Source organism: Chlorocebus sabaeus, chromosome 2, assembly GCF_047675955.1.
Source record: "Chlorocebus sabaeus isolate Y175 chromosome 2, mChlSab1.0.hap1, whole genome shotgun sequence".
Lineage (NCBI taxonomy): Eukaryota > Metazoa > Chordata > Mammalia > Primates > Cercopithecidae > Chlorocebus > Chlorocebus sabaeus.
The window spans coordinates 68,449,787-68,469,526 of record NC_132905.1 but is presented as its reverse complement, the minus strand read 5'-3'; the positions used below and the strand labels follow the sequence as shown (position 1 = coordinate 68,469,526).

Below are 19,740 nucleotides of genomic sequence, written 5' to 3'. Positions count from 1 at the left end.
TCATCTACTGTTATTTTCTCGTGTTGTTATAAAAGAATTGGAAACTCCTTAATAGCAGGAACCTATTTTATTTTATTTTATTTTTTGAGATGGAGTCTTACTCTGTCACCCAGGCTGGAGTGCAGTGGCGCAATCTAGGCTCACTGTAACCTTCGCCTCCCAGGTTCAAGCGATTCTCCTGCCTCACCCTCTGGTGTAGTTGGGACTACAGGCATGTGCACCACGCCTGGCTAATTTTTGTATTTCTGGTAGAGACAGGGTTTCACCATGTTGGCCAGGCTGATCTTGAACTCCTGACCTCAAGTGATCCACCTACCTCGGCCTCCCAAAATGTGGGATTACAGGCGTGAGTTACTGTGCCCCGCCTGAACCTATTTTAAATAGTCCTCATTTACGGTGATAAATCCATCATACTATTAAAATATTCTAAGGTGGCTATGAATTATTAATGGTGAGATGATGATACTAAGAAGCAAATGAAATTATGGAGTCTTTTATGATAAGTACTTTGTCGGTGTCATTTTGCTGCATTTAAGATGCTCAGCAGTTAATTGGTCTGGTCAGAACACTAGCTGTCCCAGTTTATTGTCTGAACTAAATTACCCTTTGTTCACTGATGAAATACTATTGGATATATTCTATGTGCAAGGCTGCATGTTGAGCAAAGAATCTAAATGCTAATACATGGTTCATACTCTCTAGAAACTTTAAAATGTATTAGAGGATTTAAGATATCCATATAAGCAATCACTTAAGCAGTATGTGAGTGGGATAAATTCCTGGAGGGTATTATAGATGCGCAACAGACCTCAATTATGGTTGGTTGGTGTAGACTGGGGAAGATATGAGGAATTAAATGTCTGTGAAAGAGGTCACAGTTGAGTTGAGACTTCCAGATGAATAGAGTCACCACAAGTGGAAGTAAGAATATTTCAGGTTTTGGTCACAATGAGAATCAAGTTTCAATGGCGGATAAGGACAGGAATGCTTGGAATGCAGAATTTTCTTTTTCCATTTTTAGTAGACATTCATTTAAAAATTTGAACAGGAAGCAACATTATCAGAGATTTCATTTGTGCATTCATTCTTTCGACAGCCATTTATTGTATGCCTTCTGCGTACTAGGAATATTGCCAGATGCTGGAATTAAAAAGATATAGAGACTTGGAGAGTTTTTTAAATTGAGATCAGATTCACATAATACAAAATGTACAGTTCAGTGGCTGTCTTAGTCTGCTTGGGCTGCCATAACAAAATAGCAGAGATGGGGCGGCTTGAACAGCAGAAATTTTCTCTCTCACTGTCCTGGAGGCTGGAAGTCCAAGATCACAGTGTGCAGGTTTGGTTCCCGGTGAGGGCCCTCTTCCCGGCATGCAGACAGCAGCCTTCACTTTTTTTTGCTCACATGGGATTTCCTTGGTTCGTGCATGCAGAGAGAGACAGCTCTCTCTCTTTTCTCTATCTCTGTCTCTGCCTTTTTTTTTTTTTTTTTTTGAGGCGGTGTTTTACTCTTGTTGCCCAGGCTGGAGTGCAGTGGCGTAATCTCAGCTCACTGCAACCTCCGCCTCCTGGGTTCAAGCAATTCTCCTGCCTCAGCCTCCCAAGTAGCTGGGATTACACATATGCGCCACCACACCAGCAGATTTTGTATTTTTAGTAGAGACGGGGTTTCACTGTGTTGGTCAGGCTGGTCTCGAACTCCTCACTTCAAGTGATCCACCCGCCTCGGCCTCCCAAAGTGTTGGGATTAACAGGTGTGAGCCACTGCGCACGGCCATCCCCGTCTTTTTATAAGGAATTCATTTATCATAAGGGCCCCACTCTTACAGCTAATTGTTTTTTTTTGTTGTTGTTGTTTTTTTTTTTTTTTTTTTTTTGAGATGGAGTTTCGCTCTTGTTGCCCAGGCTGGAGTGCAATGGTGCAATCTCAGCTCACCACAACCTCTGCCTCCCGGATTCAAGAGATTCTCCTGCCTTAGCCTCCCAAGTAGCTGGGACTACAGGCATGCGCCACCACGCCTGGCTGATTTTTTATTTTTAGTAGAGACAGGGTTTTTCCATGTTCGTCAGGCTGGTCTAAAACACCTGACCTCTGGTGATCTGCCCACCTCGGCCTCCCAAAGTGCTGGGATTACAGGTGTGAGCCACCACACGTGGCCAGCTAATCTAATCTTAACCTTCCAGAGGCTCCATCTCCAAATATCACATTAGGGTAATTAGGGCTTAAAAGTATAGATTTTGGTGAGGCGACAGAAACATTCAGTTCCTAACAATGGCATTTAGTGCACTCACAGTGTCTTGCAGTCACAACCTCTCTCTTGTCCCAAGATACTTTCCTTACCCCAAAACAAAACTCCATATCCATCATTCCCTCCAGCCCGTGGCAACCACCAATCTGCTTTCTGTCTCTTAGGATTTACCTATTGTGGATATTTCATATAAATTGAATCATGTATGACTGTTTATAACTGACATCTTTCACTTGGCACAATATTTTTGAGATTCATCCACCTTGCAGATGTATCACCTTAAATCATCCCTTTCTGTGGTAGGGGGACTTTGAATTTTTTTTTTTTTTTTTTGAGATGGAGTCTACTCTTCTCACCCAGGCTGGAGTGCAGTGGCACAATCTTGGCTCACTGTAACCTCTGCCTCCCAGCTTTAAGCGATTCTCCTGTCTCAGCCTCCCAAGTAGCTGGGATTATAGGTGCCTGCCACCATACCCGGCTAATTTTTTTTGTATTTTTAGTAGAGACAGGGTTTCACCATGTTGGCCAGGCTGGTATGGAACTCCTGACCTCAGGTGGTCCGCCCACCTCAGCCTCTCAAAGTGCTAGGATTACAGGTGTGAGCCACTGCACCCAGCCAGGACTTTGAATTTTAAGGTATCAGAATAGAGGACACCATTTCCTCTGAAATTACCAAAGGTGAGCAAGGAAACCAATACATACTTGCCCTCTTTCATCTCTAATCGCTGACTACAGTATGTGAAGGAAGTCTGTCTAAAGCAGTGAAGTCCAAACAGGAATGTGGGAAGAAGCCAAAGAAGGATGCTCACAGCTGCAGATCTCAAGGCAGAGTGAGAAGTGATGGTTCTTAGACGTGGACCAGGGACTGACATGCTGCACAGGGTGACAATGAACACTCCCCTGGCTGGGGTTGGTACCAAGGAGGATTGCGTGAGGCCGACACGGAAATGAAATAGACACTGCTGAGGATAGTAAGGGACGCGGATGATGGGATTGTAGAAAATGTAGAAATAAAATGGACATAAACAAAGTATTAGAGAAAAAATGATAGAACCGAGTAATCATTCTAAATTTATAATTGATGTATCAAAGAAGGAAACTGAATAATGGGTTAGAAAAAATTGTTGACTGACTGTGATCTCTATAGGGATAAGGACACAGCTTGTTCTTCAGTGTGAAAAGCCCACCTTTAGCTCTGCTTTGAGAAATCTTGTTAGAATACAGGACTCATCAGCACAGTTATAAGGCAAGGGGAAGGAGGGAGAGAGGCGGAGACTTATGGTCCAGAAGAGAGGGGGTTAATTCCTAAGGCAAGCTCATGGGAAGAAGGGAAAGGATGGAGTAACAGGGAAGGAAAGGAGTCTGGGTAGGGATGTAGAACTGCTAGATAAGGGTCTTTTAGAAACAGTGTTTGGCGTGGAGGAGAAGATATAAGCAGAGAGGTTAGGCAAAGGGGGTTTTTATTGTGCTCATTAACAAGGACACAGAAGCTTAGGGAGTTCTGAGTTTGGGTTTGTACTACAAATTTCAAATACACTGGTGAGTTTTCCTTTGAAAAGAGTATGTTGAAAATCATGAGCTTTCATAGTTGCTGTGTTCCTTGTCTGAAGTAACGTTTGAAGATAAGAAGCGGGAGAACTTTGAACGTGGCAACCTGGAACTGGAGAAACGAAGGCAAGCTCTCCTGGAGCAGCAGCGCAAAGAGCAGGAGCGCCTGGCCCAGCTGGAGCGGGCAGAGCAGGAGAGGAAGGAGCGTGAGCGCCAGGAGCAAGAGCGCAAAAGACAACTGGAACTGGAGAAGCAACTGGAAAAGCAGCGGGAGCTAGAACGGCAGAGAGAGGAGGAGAGGAGGAAGGAAATTGAGAGGCGAGAGGTAAGCAGGCAAGAGTGGAGCCACCAGGAGTTAGTGTGCAATTACCCCCTTTCAGAATTATCCAAGTGATCTATTCATGCCATCTTTGTCTTTTTACAGTTCAGTAGTTTTAGTATATTCCCAAAGCTGTGCAGCCATCATGCCTAATTCCAGAACATTTTCATCACTCCAGCTCCTTACCCATTAAGCAGCTACTCCCCATTTCTTTCCCCCTCCAGCTCCTGTCTATCATTAATTTACTTTCTGTTTTTCTAGATTTACCTATTTAGGACATTTTTTATAAATGGAATCATCAATATATAGACTTTTGTTTCTGGCTTTCATTTAGCATAATGTTTTCAAGTTTCATCCACATTGTAAAATGAATCAGTCCTTTACTCCTGTTTATGGCTGAGTAATATTTTATTATATGGGTATACCACATTTTTTAATTCATTCAGTAGTTGATGGTCGTTGTGGCTGTTATAAACAATGCTGTTATGAACATTAATATACAAGTTTTTTATGATACAATTTTGTAACAAACCACTGATACCAGTTATGTGTTTTTCCAGACTGTTTTCTCTGTATACACTTATATAAAAATATAAAGGTTTATATGGTGGAGAGTATAAGGGTTGTGCAATTTTTTAAAAACCACTGTAATAGTGTCATACCAATTACATTGTTCTGCAGCCTTCTTTTTGTTTATTTGTTTGTTTGTTTGAGACAGAGTCTCACTCTGTCACTTCCAGGCTGGAGTGCAGTGGCGTGATCTCAGCTTACTGCAACCTCTGCCTCCTGGGTTCAAGCAATTTTCCTGCCTCAGCCTCCTGAGTAGCTGGGATTACGGGTGCCCACCACAACACCCAGCTAATATTTCATATTTTTAGTAGAGATTAGGTTTCACCATGTTGGTTAGGCTGATCTCGAACTCCTGACCTCAGGTGATCCGCCCACCTCAGCCTCCCAAAGTGCTGGTATTACAGACATGAGCCACTGCGACCGGCCTGTGCAACCTTCTTTTTAAACTCTTTAAAAAATGTGTCTGGGACATCCTCCCTATATTCTATGGAAGTCTTCATAAATTTAGTACCATACCTGGAAAGGGAGTAAGCCAATCTTGTCTCTCTTTCCAATTTTAGTACATTACTGCAGAAGCAACACATAATTCTCTCATGTGAATGGAAGATAAAAATGAGGAATTTTTCGATGTAAAAAAATAGCCTGAGTGCCGTGCCTCAAGCCTGTAATCCCAGCACTTTGGGAGGCTGAGGAGGGATGCTCACTTGAGGCCAGTAGTTGGAGGGCCACTGCATTCCAGCCGGGGTGACAGAGCAAGACCCTGTCTCAAAAAAAAGAAAGAAACGAACTTATAGCCATAACTCCTTTTTTTTTTGAGACAGAGTCTCACTCTGTCGCCCAGGCTGGAGTTAAATAATAATTTCTCTTTTGGTGGAGTAAAATCAACTTTTGTTTGTTTTTGTTCAGGGGTGTTTTAGTTTGATTTTACTGCATAAAGAAATTTTCCTTCTTGGCGTGTCAGTAAGTAAGAAGGAGCACTTTTAGTTAGTACATCAAGCATTCTTGAAGGCATAAAGAATGGAATTCTAATGGGGAAATGATCCTGTCATCTTACATAAATATAATATTACATAAATATAATAGCCAGTTCTGTATATTCCCTTTATTCCCATAGAAGGAATACCGTATTTTTATAAGTTATTTTTTGTTTTGTAATGTGATTTCTGGTAATGTTTATTATTTACTCCCTAAAAGGAAGGACTTACTAGATGTCACTTTTGTGAAGAGACATTGTGTGGTGTAAGAACTGAAAAATTAGTAATTTGTCTCTTTGTAAATGTCACAGGCTGCAAAACGGGAACTTGAAAGGCAACGACAACTTGAGTGGGAACGGAATCGAAGGCAAGAACTACTAAATCAAAGAAACAAAGAACAAGAGGACATAGTTGTACTGAAAGCAAAGAAAAAGACATTGGAATTTGAATTAGAAGCTCTAGTGAGTGAAGTTTGGTTATACTTTGGAAATATACTAAGATGGAACCATTAAAAACAGTAATAATTTTTAATTACTCTTTCATTTGTTCAAGAATGATAAAAAGCATCAACTAGAAGGGAAACTTCAAGATATCAGATGTCGATTGACCACCCAAAGGCAAGAAATTGAGAGCACAAACAAATCTAGAGAGTTGAGAATTGCCGAAATCACCCATCTACAGCAACAATTACAGGTGAGGAAATAGGCCTCTTAAATGCTATTAAACTGGCATCCTTTTCTCTAATTCATTTCATTTACTTACTTATTCAGTAAACATTAAGCAACTATCTTATATTAGGCACTGGGAAGCAAAAATGAAGTAGACAGAGTCCTTGTGTGAAAAGTAGCCTGTCAAGGAGACAGACTCAGCAAATGTTTATTGAGCACTGCTTTGGGCCAGATGCTTTTGCAGTTTCTGAGGCTACAGCAGGGACAGACACTGTCTTCTGGGAGCTTACCCTCTGTTTGCCGGAGGAACAGAGACCAACAAAATAAAGTATGTACTGTATTAGAAGATGAAAAGTGCTAGGGAGAGTGAGTAGGGAAGGGAATAGAGAGTCCCAGGGATAAGAAAGGTTGTGATTTTAACTAAGGTAGCCAAGACAGGTCTTTCTGGATGGTGACATTTGAGCAGAGGCTTGAAATTAATGATAGGCTAAGCCATGTGGGTATCTGGCAGAGCAAGATCTAGGCAGAGAAATAGCAGTGCCAAAGTCCTGAGACCATGGCAGGACTCTTGAGATGCCGGTTAGAGCAGGTGGGAGCTGGATCACACAGAACCTGTAGTCCACCAACAGGACTTTGGCTTTACTGCAATAATTATAATAAATAAGTACACTTAAGTATTTTAGGGGGTCATATGAGAGCTATACGTATAGTAAATAGTTGGAGATGCACAGAGCACTATTAGTAGTTCTGTCTTCATTTTAAACCCTATCCAAAGTTGTTATGATATAACCTGGTTTGGTATCAAGTGTTGAACTACAGGGGCATCAAATTCATGTAAATGTTGCCTGCAGATGATCATATTTGTCTGTGACTCTTTTATGTCAGACTTTTTCTCAGCATGATGTTTTTGAGATGTATCCATGTTATTGAGTGAATGACTCCTTTGTTTCTTTTCATCACAGAGTAGTGTTTCCTTATATGTTCATTCACCTATTGGTTGATATTCAGGTTCTTTCCAGTTTGGAACTTTTATGAATAAAACTGCAGTGAGCATTTATGTACAAGTCTTTATGCGGAAATGGTTTATTTCTCTTGGGTAAATTTTTAGGAACGGAACTACCATGTCATATAAGTATATATTTAACCCCATAAGAAACTGTCAGGCCGGGCACAGTGGCTCACACCTGTAAACCCAATACTTTGAGAGGGCAAGGTAGGAGGATTGCTTGAGCCCAGGAATTTGAGACCAGCCTGGGCAACATCTCTACATTAAAAAAATTTAAAAATTAGCTGGCATGGGGGCATTCACCTGTAGTACCTGCCTGAGGCAGGAGGACCACTTGAGCCCAAGAGATGGAGGATGCAGTGAGCTATGATTGAGCCACTGACAGCCTGGGCCACAGACTGAGACCCTGTTCAAAAAAAAAAAAGAGAGAAGAGAAAGAAAAGCAAGAGAACTGTCAGACTGCACAGAGTTTGTACCATTTTACATTCTGATCATTTAATTTGTATTTCCCTGAAGGCTGATGATGTTGGGAATCATCTTACATGTTTATTGGCGAGTATCTTTTACTGTATATCTTTGTTGAAGTGTCTGAACAAATCTTTTGCCCAATTTTTTTTTTTTTTTTTTTTTTTTTTGAGACGGAGTCTTGCTCTGTCGCCCGGGCTGGAGTGCAGTGGCCGGATCTCAGCTCACTGCAAGCTCCGCCTCCTGGGTTTACGCCATTCTCCTGCCTCAGCCTCCCGAGTAGCTGGGACTACAGGCGCCCGCCACCTCGCCCGGCTAGTTTTTTTGTGTGTGTGTTTTTAGTAGAGACAGGGTTTCACTGTGTTAGCCAGGATGGTCTCGATCTCCTGACCTCGTGATCCGCCCGTCTCGGCCTCCCAAAGTGCTGGGATTACAGGCTTGAGCCACCGCGCCCGGCTTGCCCATTTTTTATTGGGCTGTTTGTCTTACTATTTATTTGTAAAAGTTCTTTTTATGTTCTTAACAAGTCATTTGTCAGATACATGTTTTGCAAATATTTTCTCCCAATCTGGCTTGGGTTTAATTTTTGTAATGGTATTTTTTAAAGGGCAGAAGTTTTAAATTTTGATAAAGTTCAGTTTACCATTTTTTTTCTTTTGATGTTCATGCTTTTTATGTTCTATCTAAGAAATCTTTGACTACCCCATGATTGCAGATATTTTATTTTCTTCTAGAAGTTTTTGGGGTTTAAAAAAAATTAGTTTTAAGTTTTTATAAATTGCAAAAAAACTTTAAAATTTTAAGTTTCATAGTTGTATCTTATATGTTTAGGTCTATGAGCTATTTCAAGTTGATTTTTGCATATAGGGTAAAGGTTGAGGTTTTTTTTTTTTAGATACTGATACACAGTTGTTATAACACGATTTATTAAAAACACTGTCTTTTCTCCCATTGAGTTACCTTGGTAGCTTGTTGAAAATCGGTTGAACATATTTGTAATGGTCTATTCTGGACTCTATTCTGTTCTTTAGATCTGTCTGTCCTTTACCAGTATCTCACTCTGTCGATACCTAATTTTTGAAGTCAGGTGATACGAATTCTCTGTTATTGTTCTTCTTTTTTCAGAATTGTTTTTGGTTATTCTAGGTCCTTAACATTTCCATGTACATTTTAGAATCAGCTTACCAGACATGCTTGGAATTTTGTTGGAATTCCATTGAATTTATAAGTCAATTTGGGAAGATTTGGCATCTTAGCAATAGTAAATCTATGGCATAAATCTATGTTTAGGTTGTTATAAATTTCACTCAGCAATGTTTTGTAGTTTCCCGTGTCTAAGTCTTGTATATACTTTGTAAAGTTTATCCCTGAGTATTTTGTGGCTTTCGATGCTATCGTATATTGCATATTTTTATTTTAGTTTCCAGTTGTTTGGTGCCAGTATATGGAAATATAACTTGTATATTGACCTTATATCTATGATTGCTTAACTAACTTTCTTTGTGTGTCTTACTTTGTTGACCAGAACCTCCCATACTATATTGGATAGAAGTGGGAAGAGCCTTGTTCCCTCTCGATGAAGGAAAGCTCTCTCACCATTGAGTATAGTGTTAACCAGGGTTCTTGTAAATGCCTTTTATCAGGTTGATGGACTTCCCTTTTTGCTGAGGGTTTTTATGATGAATGGGTGTTGAATTAGATCATATGTTTTTTCCCACATCTATTGAGATAAGTATTATGTTTTTTCTTTCTTATTTGTTAATATGATGAAATACATGGATTGCCATTTGAATGTTAAATCAGCCTTCCGTTCTTGGGATAAACCACTTTTGATCATGGTATATTACCCTTTATTAAAATATTTCACTACATTTCATTTCCTGGTTTTTTTTAAGGATCTTTTTAAATCTATTGAATTCAATTCAACAGAGATAATTGGTTTTTAGTTTTCTTCTAATATTCTTGACTAGTTTTGATATCAGGGTAATGCTGGCCTAAGAAAATGAGTTGGAAAGTATTCCTTCCTCCTCTATTTTCTAAAAATGTTTGTGTTGAAATAGCATTTCTTCTTTAAATTTTGGTGGCATTCACCAGTGAAGCCCTCTGGACCTGGAATTTTCTTTGTGGTAAGACTTAATTATAAAATTTATTCAGTAGGTATAGGGCTCTTCTGATTTTCTTTTTCTCCTTGAATCTGTTTTGATTATTTGTATCTGTCAATGAATTTGTTTATATTATCTAAATTATTAAATTTATTTGTATAAAGTTGTTTCTAACATTCTCTTATTGTATGCAAGTCTGTAATATCTGTAGTGATGTCCCTTCTTTCTTTCCTGATATTGGTGATTTGTGTCATCTCACTCTGTCTTCCTGCTTCCTCCTCCTCTTCCTTCCTAATCCCTTCTCTCCTTTCTCCTACTGTCTCTCTCCTCCTCCTTTTCTTGATCAATCTATCTGGAGTTTGTTGATTTTTAAAAAATAAGTTCTTGGCTTTATTGATTTTTTTTTTTTTAAATAAGCTCTTGGCTTTATTGTTTTTCTCTGTGATATGTCTGTTTTCTGTTTTATTTATTTATGCTCTTTTTCTCTTGTTTCTTCCAATTACTTATTTGGGGTTTAATTTTCTTTTGTCAGGCTTCATAAGGAGGAAGTTTAGATAATTGATTTTAGACCTTTCTTCGTTTTTGTTGCAAATATTTTAAGCTTTAAATTTCCATCTAAACACTGAAATTGCCATATCCCACAAAGTTTTAAAATGTTGCATTTTCATATTCAATTCAAAATCTTTTTAAAATTTTCTTTGTAATTTATTTGAATTCTTTCACATTTTTTGAGATTTATGGCTCAGCATATGATCTGTCTTGGGGAATACTCTATGGGCGCTTGAAGAGAATGTGCATGCTGTTGTAGTTTTGTAGAGTGTCCCCTAAATGTCAGTTAGATCAAGTTGATTCATGGTGGTCTTCAAGTCTCCTATGTCTTGACTGATTTTGTGACTACTTGTATTAGCTACTGAGAGTGGAACACTGAAATCCTGGTCATTGTGGATTTGTCCGTTTTCCTTTCATTTCTGTTCTGTTCAGTTATTGTTTCATGTACTTTGAAGTCCTAAGAACGTTCTTATACATTTGAAATTTGAGATTTGTAAAGTAAAAAGTATCAGAAGTTGATTGCTGAAAATTATTTTAAAATATTACAAAATGCATGCAACTTTTTAAAGTGTGTGTGTGTGTGTATATATATATATATATATATTTATATATATATTTTTTTTTTTTGAGACAAAGTCCCACTGTTGCCCAGGTTGGAATGCAGTGGCACAATCTCGGCTCACTGCAACCTCCGCCTCCCAAGTTCAAGTGATTCTCCTTCCTCAACCTCCCCAGTAGCTGTGATTACAGGCAAGCGCCATTACACCCGGCTGATTTTTCTATTTTTTGTAGAGATGGGGTTTCACCATGTTGGCCAGGCTGTTCTCGAACTCCTGACCTCAGGTGATCCACCCACCTTGGCCTAAGTATATTTTTCTATGTATTAACTCTCTTTAAGTGTCTTTCATTAACTCTTGAGGTGAAGTTCCATAAAATATTCTCCTGGAAAATTTAAGGATGAAGGCCATGGGTTTATTTATCTAAGTATTATCACCTAATAATACTATATGACCAAGTACAATTTTTATTATTTAAGATTGATGCTTAGAATGTTCACTTATTGATAATATGATAAAAATCAGGATTCCCCAAAATGTAATGAAGTGAAAAATAAAACATTCTTTGAAAAAAGAAAAGTATGTAGTAGGTAATGAGATATTGGTTCCCTTTCTGTACAGGAATTAGCAGATACTTGCTTTGGAGATAAGTCAGATCTGATACGTGTATTCTGTTTTATCAAGATTTTTTTTTTCTGTTATGGATTATTCATAGGAGAAGATGCTTCTAAATTCTTGCTATTGAGTTAACTCTGTCTACCATTTAGACATACATTACACAGAGATTTATTCCACGTAAACCAGTCTGTATCTAAAGGTGGTTATTCCAAAATGGACTGGTTTTTAGCTTCTGATGAAAAATTTTAATTAAGGCGTTTTTAGTTTTTCAAAGAAGTCAATACATAGAGCTCATTTTTTATCAAGGTAAAAATAAGAGTCAAATATTCTTTATTATAACCTGGGAAGGCTGCCATTTACTAAAATGTGCAGAAACTATACAGGATATTTTCAGCTAAATTTAAGCAAATACTATGCTTGGCAAGTTAACCACAAAAATTCCAAACAGCCTGTGCAGTGTGGCTTAACTTTTTTCTTGTGTCAGTTAAAACAATAGTTGCTTCAAAACTTTTGTGTACCTGTTTAAAATTCCATCCAGTGTGGTGGAAAAATATATATAGCAGCTAAGATTCTAGTTGTTAAAAATCTTTGATTTCTGTTTCCAACTTCAGGTATATGGTAAACCTAAGTTCAGCCTTAGTAAGTATCAAAGTTCAGGACGGAGTAATAAGATAACTCCTATTTAGACCACTGAGTGAGTTTACAAACAGTAGGATCACTGCATTTGCATTTGATCCCAGTGCCATTGGAAGATCATTACTTCAATTTATCTCTGTGGAGTGGTACTTAATGTACATTTTTTGAAGCTTATAAATATCCAGTGAGTCAACAAAAATATAAGAAATATCAGGGAAGCTATAGCTATCTTAACTTTATTTTAGGGAAAAGCATTTGGCAAACAGTTAATTTATTGGCAAGAAAGCAGGAGCCTCACCTAACTAATGATTAAATGCAGCTTCACCATACAGGATTTGGGAAGAGTCTGAGAAAACTGACTTAAGCTGTGCCTGGATCTTAATGTAGACATGGTAGCCTTCCCTGTCATTCATTACTGTTTTCCTCCTTCCTTCCCAGGAATCTCAGCAAATGCTTGGAAGACTTATTCCAGAAAAACAGATACTCAATGACCAATTAAAACAAGTTCAGCAGAACAGTTTGCACAGTAGGTGTTTTAGTTTTAAAGTTGACCCTTTACTTTTTTCTTTCTTTTTTTGAGATGGAGTCTTGCTCTGTCCCCCAGGCACACCACTAGAGTGCCGTGGTGCAATCTCGACCCACTGTAACCTCCGCCTCACGGGTTCAAGATTCTCTCACCTTAGCCTCCCAAGTAGCTGGGACTACAGGTGCATGCCACCACACCCAGCGAGTTTTTGTATTTTTAGTAGAGATGGGGTTTCACTGTATTGGCCAGGCTGGTCTTGAACTCCTGACCCCAGGTGATCTGCCCACTTTGGTCTCCCAAAGTGCTGGGATTATAGGCATAGGCCACCGTGCCTGGCCTTCTCTTATTTTATAACCAGCAAGAATTTCCTTAAGTGAAATGAGAACATTAAAAAACATTTTCCTCACTGCAAATTAAAGTTTTTCTTATCTTTGCAATGTTTTTCTAAAATAGGAGATTCACTTGTTACACTTAAAAGAGCCTTAGAAGCAAAAGAACTAGCTCGGCAGCAGCTACGAGACCAACTGGATGAAGTGGAGAAAGAAACTAGATCAAAACTACAGGAGATTGATATTTTCAATAATCAACTGAAGGTAACTCTTCTATGTGTGCCTACATGTATGTCCTACCCTTTAATTTTTTTAACTGTCCAAATGATTAGTTGCTATTTAATCTCAGGCAGAAAAATTTATTATGCCATTGTGAGACAATCTAAATTGCACTTTTCTCCTTGAAAATACAAAAATGAATTTGGCATCTATAAATTAGGGCTGAATGAGTGGCCCCAGCATGCCATCTATTTTTAACCTGAATCATATTTTGACACATCTCCATTCTTTTGTCTGTTTGCAATCACATCAAGTTGATTCCAAAAGCTTTATCTTTCTTATGTTCTTTGAATACTATTAAAAGGGATTGTTTTCTTTTTTAAAACTAAGAATTTTTCTGCCACTTCTTATCTTCATTGCACTTAAATGTAGATCTTTATTTTGTTACCTCACATTTTTAAATCTTACTGTTTTAGTGGAGTAATTGCTTTTGTCTCTTGTGGCAGAAGTGGTGTATGGTTTTGTCACATTTGCACAGTAAAATTGGGAAAATGCCAAAACTCTGAGGAAATGTAAAATGGTTAGATCACAGCCTCTTTCAGATTTGGTGTTTCTGATTTAACTTTACAACTGTATCATCTTAAGAATGTTAATTATTGGCTGGGCGTGGTGGCTCACACCTGTAATCCCAGCACGTTGGGAGGCCGAGGCGGGTGGATCACGACATCAGGAGATGGAGACCATCCTGGCTAACATGGTGAAACCCCGTCTCTACTAAAAATACAAAAAAAATTAGCCAGACGTGGTGGCGGGCACCTGTAGTCCCAGCTACTCGGGAGGCTGAGGCAGGAGAATGGCGTGAACCCGGGAGGTGGAGCTTGCAGTGAGCTGAGATAGCGCCATTGCACTCCAGCCTGGATGACAGAGCGAGACTCCATCTCAAAAAAAAAAAAAAAAGAAAAAAAAGAATATTAATTCTTAAAATCACAACACAAACAGTTTATTTCTTATAAACAGTCATATACTACTTTAGATGTATGTAGATATTAACGTTTTTGTTATTCTTATAAGAAATTGGATGTTATACTTTTTTCCCCTCCAAATATTTGTTTTCCTTATCTAACTTAAAATTCTTTATACTTGACTCTGGCCAATTCAGCTTTTGACAGTAGGAAGAAGTAAAACTCCTATTCTTTAATTCTAAAAACAAAATTAAAAATTAGAAATCATATTTGAAACTTTTATAATAGTTGACCTTTGGATTGAGATTCTAGGCCAAATTGTCTAGACATCTGAGTTTGAGGTATGTGTGCTGTTCTTTCAGAGTATTAGGTAATGATCTTTTCTCAATTGTACAATTCCAGGAAAGTGCTCTTAGGGGAAATATTATTTGAGCCAACTTAGTGTTTTTCTTCACTTTGCTTTCATGCTTACACAGTGTGTGTATGTGTGTACACTATATATGTTCTATATTCATGCATATATGATTATGTGTGGTATGTCAGTACTGGAAGTACAGCTGTAAATTAGCCATCTCAAGAATAAGTACAATTAAAAACAAAAACAACAAAAAAGATTAAGTTCAATTAAAACATGCTCACATTAACTTTCATTGTCACTTGTCTCTTTTATAAGCAAAAAAAAGAAAATAGCACTGTTACAAAACCTACATTGCTTTTTAATAGTCTCTTGGGATATAAACTGTTAAATATTAAGCTATCTTCTGAACCCAGGTAGTAGTCCAGATTTGTGCCTTCCCATTAAGATTCTTTTTCTAGAAATTTGACTCCCCAAAACAAGGTTCAGGTATTAGAAAATGATACTCTAGTGAGAGTCTTTTGATAAATGTCTAGAAGATCTGTAGATTAAATAATTTTGGTGATTGAATTGCTGTTGCCATTACTAAGGAGAACACCCTTAATATGTGGTGAGTCACCCCTGCTTTGTTTAATTGACTATGGCTGCTTTCAGCATCACAGAGTTTCTTATATAAAGGCTAATTTTAGCCCCCCTTTCCACTAGCCCTTTTTCCAAATATACTTATTTTTAAATAAGAATATTTCTTCTTGTTTTTTAATTTTAATTTTGGCTTTCTCTTATTAACTTTAAATTTAAATTAATAAGGTGAGTTTAAAAATCACAGGTCAGGCCAGGTGCAGTGACGTATGCCTGTAATCCCACCACTTTGGGAGGCAGGTGAATCACTTGAGCTCAGGAATTCAAGACCAGCCTGGGCAAAAGGGTGAAACTCTGTCTCTACAGAGATAGAAAGAAAAAAAAATACCAAAATTAGTCGGGTATGGTGGCGTGTGCCTGTTGTCCCAGCTACTTGGGAAGCTGAGGTCGGAGAATCACTAGAGTCTGGGAGGTCGGGGCTGCAGTGAGCCATGATTGTGCCACTGCACTCCAGCCTGGGCAACAGAGTGAGACCCTGTCTCAAAAAACAAACAAACAAAACAATAAACAAATCACAGGTCAGTATAACTGTATTGTTTTGTTATTTAACACGCATTTGGAGGACTTAGTTAATATGTTGTGTTACGCTTATTATCTCTAGTATTCCTCTCAAACCTGGTAAAGCCAAAGCAAACAGTTAAATTGGAGAATCAAAAGATTTACAGAATTTGATTGAGACAACTCAGAGATGGATTTATCATTTAGTCTCTTAAGTGTCATTTGCCCACTTTTCTTTGTTGTAGCCACACTGGAAAATGAAGTACTTTTTTTCTAATCTTAGAGCATGTGTCCGTTAGCAACTGTGTTTTCTTGGATGATGAGATAGACCAGGCAGAGCCAGCCTCCTGACCCTTGGAATTTCTTCAGTGTCCCTCTTGATCAGCAGTGCCTTTAGAGCATCCACACTGATGATGCAAAAATTACTTCTACCTTCCTGGGATGTGTCATTTCACACATCTAACCTGGTGGTGTGAATTTGCTGTATCCTAAACCTTCCTTTCCTTAAAGGAAGCCAGCTGGAGAGTACAGAAGAGAAATTCAGGCTTCCGATTCTTTTGTATTTCATGTTCACATAGATTGTTCACCTGGAAGAAGGAAATGCAATTCCCTCATTATAGATTAGTACAGTAACACTGAGGAGTACCTTACAGAGTACAGAATTTTAAAATTAGTTGATCAGGATACTAAATCTATATTAAGTGGCTGGCTCCACAAAGGAGGATAACATTTAACACAAACTGATGCTCACTATTTTGGGTAAATTGCAGTAAGTCATTCACTTACTTTGATGCATGTTCAGAGTTATGTCCAGTTTCTTAGCTATAAAGGTAATACAGGGAATAATCGTACCCTGGTTCAGCCCAGATTCTGAGTTATAAGACAGTTATTAGGAAGTATTGGAAGCGTATTTAGTCAAAAAACTGAATACACTTATACTTGCCTTTTCTTTTAACGTACAATCTGATTTAGTTCTTTCCTCTAGAATGTCTTGCTCAGATTAATTTGTCTTTTGTGGATTTCTCCCATTTTCTTCAGGAAGAATTACATTCCTCCCTTCCCTACCCAAAATCTGATAAGCAAAGATAGAAATTCTCCAAACATTAATTAAAGAGGAAAAAGTTACAGGTTAATAGGTATTTGTTTCATATAGGAAGTAACCTATTGAAAACAGAAGGCATACTTATAATTGTGGTCTTCTGTTAAATGGCTCCACATTCAAAGTCATGGGCCTTTAAGTTTCTGCATAATCCTTGGAAATTGAAGGCTTATTTTTTGTTTTCCAAAAAGGCTGTTTTTCCACGCATTTTAATAGATATTTACCTTGTAGGTGTCACATTTATATATTCCAAAAAAAATCCTAAGGCGTAAATATCTTTCTGTTTACCACCCAAACCAATAATTACTTGAGAAAGGAAACAGGAATCTTACTATAGCAAATAAAGTTTGCTTTTGGGTTGTAAATAAGTCTGTAAAAACAGGGAGGGTGGGAGAAGAGAAACGATAGCACCCTGAAATATTGAAGCTCTTGCGCTGCAAATTCCCCAACTGGCAGCCTTTGTACTTATGCTGCCCTTGATATGCATGGGAAATTTTAGGTTTTTGATTATCAAATGAAATATTTGAACAGTGAATTAACCAGGAATAATTAATTGTATTGTGGTTATTGCTAGCATGAATTAGTACATCTTAAAATAGTTTGAATTCAGTGGATAAAATTTATTTACCATAAATTTCTGATTTTAAAATGTGTTCTATATGTAACAAATACCTTATTAAGAAATCAAGGCCGGGCGCGGTGGCTCAAGCCTGTAATCCCAGCACTTTGGGAGGCCGAGACGGGCGGATCACGAGGTCAGGAGATCGAGACCATCCTGGTTAACACAGTGAAACCCCGTCTCTACTAAAAAAATACAAAAAATTAGCCGGGCGAGGTGGCGGGCGCCTGTAGTCCCAGCTACTCGGGAGGCTGAGGCAGGAGAATGGCGGGAACCCGGGAGGCGGAGCTTGCAGTGAGCCGAGATCTGGCCACTGCACCCCAGCCTGGGCGACAGAGCGAGACTCCGCCTCAAAAAAAAAAAAAAAAAAAAAAAAAAGAAATCAGTTCAGTAGTCTTGTCAAATCCACATTCTAGAAACAACCATTTAAAATTATCTATGACTTTTACTTCAGTTTACACGAAAATTAAAACTCCCAACTTTTTTGGAGACTCTGTGTACCAAAAGGGTAGTTGTTTTTCTTACACACAGTGCTTACCTATAGGTATAAAATTATGATTCAAACAAGTGTTAACTAACATTACTGCCAGGACTTTTTGGACAGTGGCACCTGACTTTACCTTCACCTTGGTGATGTCAGTAGTTATTGTAGCAGTTTTCCTTGGCACTGACAGCCTCATGTTCCATATTTTAATGTCTTAGCTCTAACATGGAGCAGCAGCACAGAGTACAGCTTGTAGTTTTCCAGGCTCCTTTAAGAGGTTAAATAAGGAGAATCCAACACCCAACGGGGCTAGATTTTATGTTTCATGTTGAAAAGTTGAGTCCTTGTTGGTTCCTGTCTAGTCAGTGTGTACTGGACAAGTCCTAATGTGAATGGCCGTTTACATTTGAGCATTTCTTTCTTCCAGTCAGTGGCAATGGAGGAGGCAGTGTTGCAGTGCCTGGCAGTTCTCCTGGGCTGCGTCATCCACTTAGACTTCTTTCTAAAGGTCTCCATGCCCTACTCAGGCAATGCACATCTTTCTCAGACTAAGAATGATGAACCATCTCCAGCTCTGTGCTTCAGTTTCCCCTGCGCAGATGAGTGCTCAGTGTCTAAGATAGCATTTACCATGAAGTACTAAGCCTTCTTTATAAAAGTTAATTATTAGTTATTATTAATCGTGGCGTATGATTGATTCTTTCCTATTGATGAGTTGCGTGTGTGTATGGTGGTGTAAACTGAATTACAAGCTGGACAAGGTATTGTATACTGTAGTCTTGTCTTTTTAACAAGCATTTTAGATCATTGAATTTGAGCTTGTCTGCAAAAATGTGAAAGCGCTCCGTTATTATTTGGGTCATGTGCATATTTCCATCATGGGAGACATACTATGGTCAGTATACTATTCCAAATGTCTATAGCATTTTATTTTCTAGCAAAATTTGAGTATTTAAGATGAATTCACAATTATGATTTAATTCTTTAGTATACTTGGGAAATTCGGGCTTCTAAAATTAGACACAAGAGGCTGTTAGAAATATAAATTATCCCCATAATGCTACCCGTTCTAAAAATTGCTCCTAAGAACCGAATCGATGTTGAAATGAGAAGGCCAGTTGTAGTAAATGAGGTTGTGTGCTTAACTAAAGCCTTTATACTCTTGGTTTCAGACACTTGCTTTCATGGGAGGCTCATTCATTATGAAGGCAGTGAAAGGCAAAATGTTTAGCAACGAGAGGAAAAAAGAAAAGAGTTGGAGAAAGAACTGCAGAACAGAGTAAGAAGTCAGGGGAAAAAATGCTTGTTAAGAGAAACAATTGGAAGGAGAAAGACTCAGAAAGAGGAGGTACAGAGACAGCGAGAGAAATCAGTATGGATTCAAACAGCAATGTTGCTTTCTCATAATTAGTATTGTTTGGTTCTTTCATTTTGTTCAAGCAAAAATTTTATTTTTACATATATGATCCTTTGAAAAAGACCTCTTCTGCATAGAAGTCATTCTGTCAGATTCTGTGCCATACCAGTAAGCTGGTTGGTTGAGTTTTTTAGTTAAACAGCGTGGGGTTTTTTTCTTTTTAAGGTAGTAAAAATTTAATAAAAGGTAATTTGGGAAAGGGTTAAGAAGAACTCAGTCTTTTGAAAAAATCCTTTCTTCTCTTAATGGAATATTGCTTTGTGACTAAAGCAGACACTTTGAGGGAAATTCAGATTTTTTAGGACAAACTGGAATCAGTTTTCTCTTTCTGG

General features: G+C 38.2%; 1 protein-coding gene across 6 annotated transcripts in view; it reads left to right on the top strand.

The window, feature by feature from the left end:
- ITSN1 (intersectin 1) overlaps positions 1–19,740 on the top strand; it is a 246,702-nt gene that overhangs the window by 121,406 nt on the left and 105,556 nt on the right. For all 6 annotated transcript variants that reach the window (XM_037990809.2, XM_037990807.2, XM_073009637.1 and 3 more), the window contains 5 exons: positions 3,860–4,122; positions 5,972–6,121; positions 6,213–6,353; positions 12,700–12,787; positions 13,241–13,380. In XM_037990809.2, the coding sequence (XP_037846737.1) occupies positions 3,860–4,122; positions 5,972–6,121; positions 6,213–6,353; positions 12,700–12,787; positions 13,241–13,380 (782 nt within the window). The remainder of the gene's footprint in view (positions 1–3,859; positions 4,123–5,971; positions 6,122–6,212; positions 6,354–12,699; positions 12,788–13,240; positions 13,381–19,740) is intronic.